The 6,000-nt window shown below is 46.5% G+C and overlaps 1 protein-coding gene across 3 annotated transcripts in view; it reads left to right on the forward strand.

Moving 5' to 3' along the window:
- ARHGEF11 (Rho guanine nucleotide exchange factor 11) overlaps positions 1 to 5,463 on the forward strand; it is a 1,841,770-nt gene extending 1,836,307 nt beyond the window's left edge. For all 3 annotated transcript variants that reach the window (XM_069604553.1, XM_069604546.1, XM_069604551.1), the window contains one exon: positions 4,645 to 5,463. In XM_069604553.1, coding sequence (XP_069460654.1) covers positions 4,645 to 4,706 — 62 coding nt within the window. In that variant the 3' untranslated portion in view covers positions 4,707 to 5,463. The remainder of the gene's footprint in view (positions 1 to 4,644) is intronic.
- Positions 5,464 to 6,000: the final 537 nt, after the last annotated feature.

Here is a 6,000-nt window from a genome sequence, read left to right on the forward strand (position 1 = left end):
CCCAGCGGCTTCAGTACATCGGAGCAGTGCTCGACACATCCCTGTGGCTGTGTTCGCCTCCCCAGGTGAGGGCTCATCACATTCTGCAGATGGTGGACAGGTTTCAACGTGCCCAGAGTCTTCCGGCGTTCGAGTTCTTGAGGTTGCTTGGCCTCATGGCATCCTGTACTTTCCTGGTGCCAGAGGCCAGGCTGCGGATGAGATCTCTGCAGTGGGCCCTCAAGATGCAGTGGTCACAGTTCTCCGGCAGGATGTCGTATCCCGTTCAGATTCCGCCCTCAGTCGCACAGGATCTTCTGTGGTGGGCCTTCGAAGGCAATCTGATGAAGGGTGCGCCATTTTGGCAACCTTGGCCGGAGGTTACGATCGTGACGGACGCATCCCTCACGGGTTGGGCAGCTCATGCCGACGAGTTGACGGCCAGCGGCCGTTGGTTTCCGTCGGAGTCCAGTTTCCACATCAATCTGTTAGAGCTGAGGGCTGTCAGGCTAGCCCTGAAGGCTTTTCTGCCGTCTGTACGGTGGGAAAAATGTCCTGATTATGACAGACAATACAGTGGCCATGCACTACCTCAACAAAAGGGGGGGGGGCAGGGTCACTCCCGATGTGCAGGGAGGCGATGCAGCTCTGGTTCTGGGCCATCCAGCAGGAGATTTTGATCTCGGCAGTTCATCTGGCCGAAGACGAAAATGCAGCGGCGGACACTGAGCAGGCAGAGCACGGTCTCTCACGAGTGAGAGCGGGCTCAGGAAGTTCTTTTGGTGATCTTCACCCATTGGGGAACCACACAAGTGGAACTCTTCGCTACCAGTGTCAACCGGAAGTGCGAGAGATTCTGCTCACTGGAATTTCCTCCAAGAGGAGCCTTAGGGGACGCGTTCGTAGTGGAGTGGTTCTTCCCACTGCTGAACGTGTTCCCTCCAGGCCCCGTCATTCCGCAAGTGTTGCAGAGGTTACGGAGGTTCGGTTCCCGGATGATACTCATTGCTCCGGCATGGGCCAGGAGAGCTTGGTACCCGGACCCTATGGACATGTCCATCTGCCCTCCACGCCATCTTCCCTACCGAGACGATCTGCTCTCACGGGAAGGGGGGTCAAGTTCTCCATCCAGAGGTCATGTTTCTCAGCTTTCATGCTTGATATCTAAAAGGCTGAGGTATAAGGATTGGGACCTCCCCGAGGACGTGATGGAGATGTTGCTTTCGGCAGGAAGGCCCACAACGAAATCCCTGTACCGTTGCCGTTGGAGGAAGTTCTGCGACTGGTGCAGGGTACAGAATGTGGATCCTTTCCAATGTCCCATTCCTTTGGTTTTGTCTTTTTTGCTTTCTTTAGACCACAAGGGCCTGCAAGTAGGTACCATTAAGGGTTACCTGGCGGCGCTGTCCATATTTAAGCGCTCGTTGGAGGAATGTTATTATTTTAAGATCCCTTTGATTTCTCAGTTTCTAAAAGGGCTAACTAATGTGTTTCCACTATCACCTTTCCAAGTGCCGGGATGGGATTTGAATTTGGTTTTAAAGTTCCTAATGGGTGCTCTGTTTGTGCCCTTACATTCTTGCCTGTTGAGACTGTTGTCATTTAAGACTGTATTTTTAGTTGCGGTTACTTCCGCACGCAGAGGGAGGGAGGGAGGGAGGGAAGGAGGGAGGGAGGGAGTGAGTGAGTTGCAGGCACTTTCCGCCAAGCCACCTTTCACGGTGTTCCATAAGGACAGGGTTGTCCTTAGGGTTCGTCCTTCTTTTCTTTCGAAGGTTGTTTCAGAATTTGATTTAAGCCAGAAGGTGATTCTTCCGGCGTTTTATCCTCCTCCGCATCCTGGTAAGGAAGAGGAGAGGCTCCATAGGTTGGATCCAAGGAGAGCTTTGAGTTTCTATCTCTCACGGAGGTCCCGGGTCAGAGTGGACGATCAGCTCTTCGTTGGTTATACTGGAAGGCGTTTAGGTCAGGCTGTTTCCCAGCAGACCTTGACCAGATGGATCATTTTGACGATCTCTGAGTGGTACCGTTTGGCGGGTAAGGACCCTCCAGTAGGCTTACGGGCTCACTCTACTAGGGATGTGGCTGCCTCCACGGCTCTACAGAGGGGCGTTCCGATTTGCCGTATTTGCGAAGCAGCCACATGGGCTTCTGTCCATACCTTGTGAGACACTATTCCCTGGACTCCATCCGTGGGCATGATTTCGCCTTTGATGAGGCAGTCCTATATTCAGCAATTTGATTGGGCATTCTAAAATAATAAATTTGTAAATTCTTTCCCACCTCCATACGTTGGTACTGCTTTGAGAGTCTGTCATAGATGTGGAATACGTCGGAGGACACAATCCCCTCGAAGAACAAGTTACTTATCGTACCTGGTAACGTTCTTTCGATGGGATGTTCCTCAGACGTATTCCACATCGAACCCTCCCAGCCTGCCACACTACAGAATTTTTTATGCGATTGCAGCTTACGTTTCCACTGGCAGGAGATTGATGCCACACGTTCTGGGAAAAAACTACAACTGAGGCTACTGACGCCGTGCGCCCTATATATAACATCCAGTGAAGTCGACCCTCGACGGAGGCCCTCGATAGACAGCATGTCAATGTCATCGACGCAGGAAGCCTTCACCAAAAAAAATCCGAAGCAGCACGGCTGTGGTCATTACTGTCATAGATGTGGAATACGTCGGAGGAACATCCCATCGAAGGAGCGTTTCCAGGCAAGATAAGTAACTTGTTCTTCTGAAGGATTGGCCAGATGCCCCATAACAAAATGAGGATAATGCCAGGGTAGTGAAGCTGAAGACTTCACTTCCCTCTACAAATTCAGGGTAGGCTCAAAAACAAAAGCAAAAGGTTTGGGGGTGCGTAGAATATGGAGGGAAATTCGCCTAAAGAGAAATATTTCCCTACAACACCGACTTTGGAAGAGCAGTCTTGCAGAATTTCCTTTTTTGCGTTCCCTTTTGGTCCTCATCTGGGTACTGATCCTGCTTTGGGAGTCTATCCATAAGAGGAATCTGTGGGAGGATGCAATCCATTGGAGTAAAAATTACTTTTTGGTAACACAAAGTTCATTAGGATACAGCTGGGAGCGCGTCGCGCCATCACACACAACAGTCAGACTGCCAATAAAGGAAATCGGCAATAACCCCACCCATAGTAATACAATTTAAATGGAACAAGATGTACCAGAACCAGGATACAGACCCCCCCTAACCCAACTTTCATATCTCTGCATACCTAACCCACCCGAAAATTCACACAACCATCTCTCACCCAGCAAACTGCACACATTTTACCACACTGCATCAACAACAAACAACAAATAACCAACACATAAACAGCACCAACAGCACACAAGGTCTCGCCCGGTCCGATACTCGCACGAAAGCTCAGCGCACGGTGTATACCGACTGAAGCCGCCAACAGCACACCACTTCTCCCACTCTCCCACTCCCCCCTGCACTCCCTGACACCCGGCTAACCCTACCCACCCTCCTTCTCATTTACAGATCCGCCAGAGCGCTTGGGGACCAACTCCGTTGTTGACTGTGCGCCATATAAATACCTTTTAACATTAATGTTCTTTCTATGGATTTTTCTTCCACAGATTACTTATCCACCCACTATGCCCCTATTCTGAAAACAAAAGAAGGATTATTAGAAATATGTACATATGCCAAAAAGTCAGATGGGAAGTTTTATGTCTGAGGAGGCAGTTAAGAGGGACAAGGACCTCTTTGCTCTATTAAGATTTGCAAGTTTTATTTCAAACTTGGTGCTTGCAACTCTCCCTGGTCAAGGTTTCTTTAAGGTTTCCATTTTTTGCTGAGCATGGGGTAGGGGCGGTGAGAACCGAGAAGGGGGATGTAGTGAGTGATATTTATACTGGGGCAATGTTGTTTCTAGAGCAAAAGAAACAGAGCATCAGAGAGTATGGTCTTTTAGCCACACTATGCCCAAGGCGAAGTGTCACGAGGACAGCTTGCAGTTGGGGGTTTTCTATCCAGATGAGAAATCTGTGGGAGGGGAATTCATAGAACATTACTGGTAAGTAATTTTTCTTTTTTACAACGGATGTCACTATGCAAATTAGGATTGCACTGACAGCTATTGACGGTCCCGATATTTTTACTGTACTGTTTTATCAAAGGGTTTTGCAATCATCCAGACCAAAACATAGTTGACTTTTAGTCCTGGAGCCAATGTGAACCATTATATCCACATAGTTGATTTTACACTTTGCATTGCTTGTGTTTTCATTTAAAATAAAATGTCACCTAAACCCCCATGACATGCTTACGCTTTTCTGTTGAGGTATAGGAATGTGTTGCTGATCTTGATTTAAGATTTTACTAAGAGTATATGTTCATTTCAGATATCATTTAGATGCCTGTGCAAATAAACATTAATTTGTTTTGACTTATACGGTTTTTGTTCTATTTATGGGTGGCAAAAATAGCTTTAGTGAGAAACCATCACAATCTTGTGCAATTTTAACCAAAGCAGACACAATTCCTGAACAAATACATACGAAAATGGTTACTTACTGGAACATATTGTTTGACTAGCCAAAAGTATAGCAAAGTAGCTCAGGTTAGCAATACATGTGTCGCAACACAAAAGCCAAGACTTTACTGTAATGTTTTTCTTCCAGGCATTGCAAGCGCCTCAGATGAAGCTTCCACATTGGTCACCTCCTCTATGGGAACAGAATGAAGAGCATATGGAGGCATCCCCACCACCTTGCCCTACTTCCGTGCCCCCAACCCAACCATAGCCCTGCCAGACAGCGCATGGATCAAGGCCGGCAGCTCGGGGCACAGTGACTTGGAAGCATGGTGGCGGTGGGGCGCAAGAATAAGACAAAGGGCCTGAAATGGGAATGAAACTGGAACATTGTTTGGGGGAGGAAAGAGGAGAGTCTCAGAAAAACTGGAATTTTTGTTTTTTTGGAAAGAGCATGTTAGCTTAATAAATTAAAATATATATATATATATATATATATGTAGTTATATACCTATTTAAAAAAAAAAAAAGAACAAGGCACACTACAGCGATTTAATTTGCTTTACGGACAGTGTTTCCTGCCTACCCAAGCATGTTGTTTGCTGTTGGAGACCGGGCTTTACTTTTCCATCATCGCTGCTCTACAAGTAAACAAAATGGACATGAAACGTGTAACCAGAGGACGACTTCCTGCTTTCACTTTTTTCTCCCCCAAGGGGGAAGGAAAAGCGGGTAATAAGCGTCTTGAAAGCCTGCCTCTCCCACTCAACCCCGCCACTTGAGAGAGATTGCAGTATATTCTGTACAAAATGCACTATTTTATTTTCCAGGCGAAGAAAAACACCTGGCAGTGTAAACTTAGGGCTGCTTCCCTTTTTTAAATATAAATATGTATGTATGTGCATTTTTCTGTAAATAATTTGTTTCCCCAGCTTGTAATAATAACAATAAAAAAAGACCATTCCCACTAGTGCCCCTATTGATTTTCGAAGTTCCTTCTGCAAATTAAAGTTGTGTTTAATGGGATTTTGCAACACTGGTTTGAAATCTGTTTTGAACTTTTTCACGGATATTTCAAAGGAGTCCGCCAAGGACCCATTTTTATCAGGGGCCTGCCCTTGTTGAACTCTCTCTGAACAATTTAGAAACCGGATACTGTGTTTTTTAATTGCAATGGAAACATCTGTTATAAAAGAGCAATTTACTGAAACCAAGAATAGTTGATGGCATTGCCAGGGGGTGGGAGTAGGAGGGAAAACACCGTACTAGGTTTTACTTGAAATACATAGTAGCACAGAAGAGGAACATCAGATGGGGAATGTAGTGTCCCCTTGGTGTAGATCGCATCAAAGAAGCACCACAGTATTAAGAAAGGATGTTTAGTTATGTTCTAAGAGGCAGGTTATAAGCCGTGAGTAACATGTACACAGAAGCCCAACAAGCAGATCTTCCTCAAGCTATTTTGGAATATTTTCCCACATTACACGTCGCACCTCAGCAGTCG

Source organism: Ambystoma mexicanum, chromosome 1p (assembly GCF_040938575.1).
Source record: "Ambystoma mexicanum isolate Mex_15411 chromosome 1p, UKY_AmexF1_1, whole genome shotgun sequence".
Lineage (NCBI taxonomy): Eukaryota > Metazoa > Chordata > Amphibia > Caudata > Ambystomatidae > Ambystoma > Ambystoma mexicanum.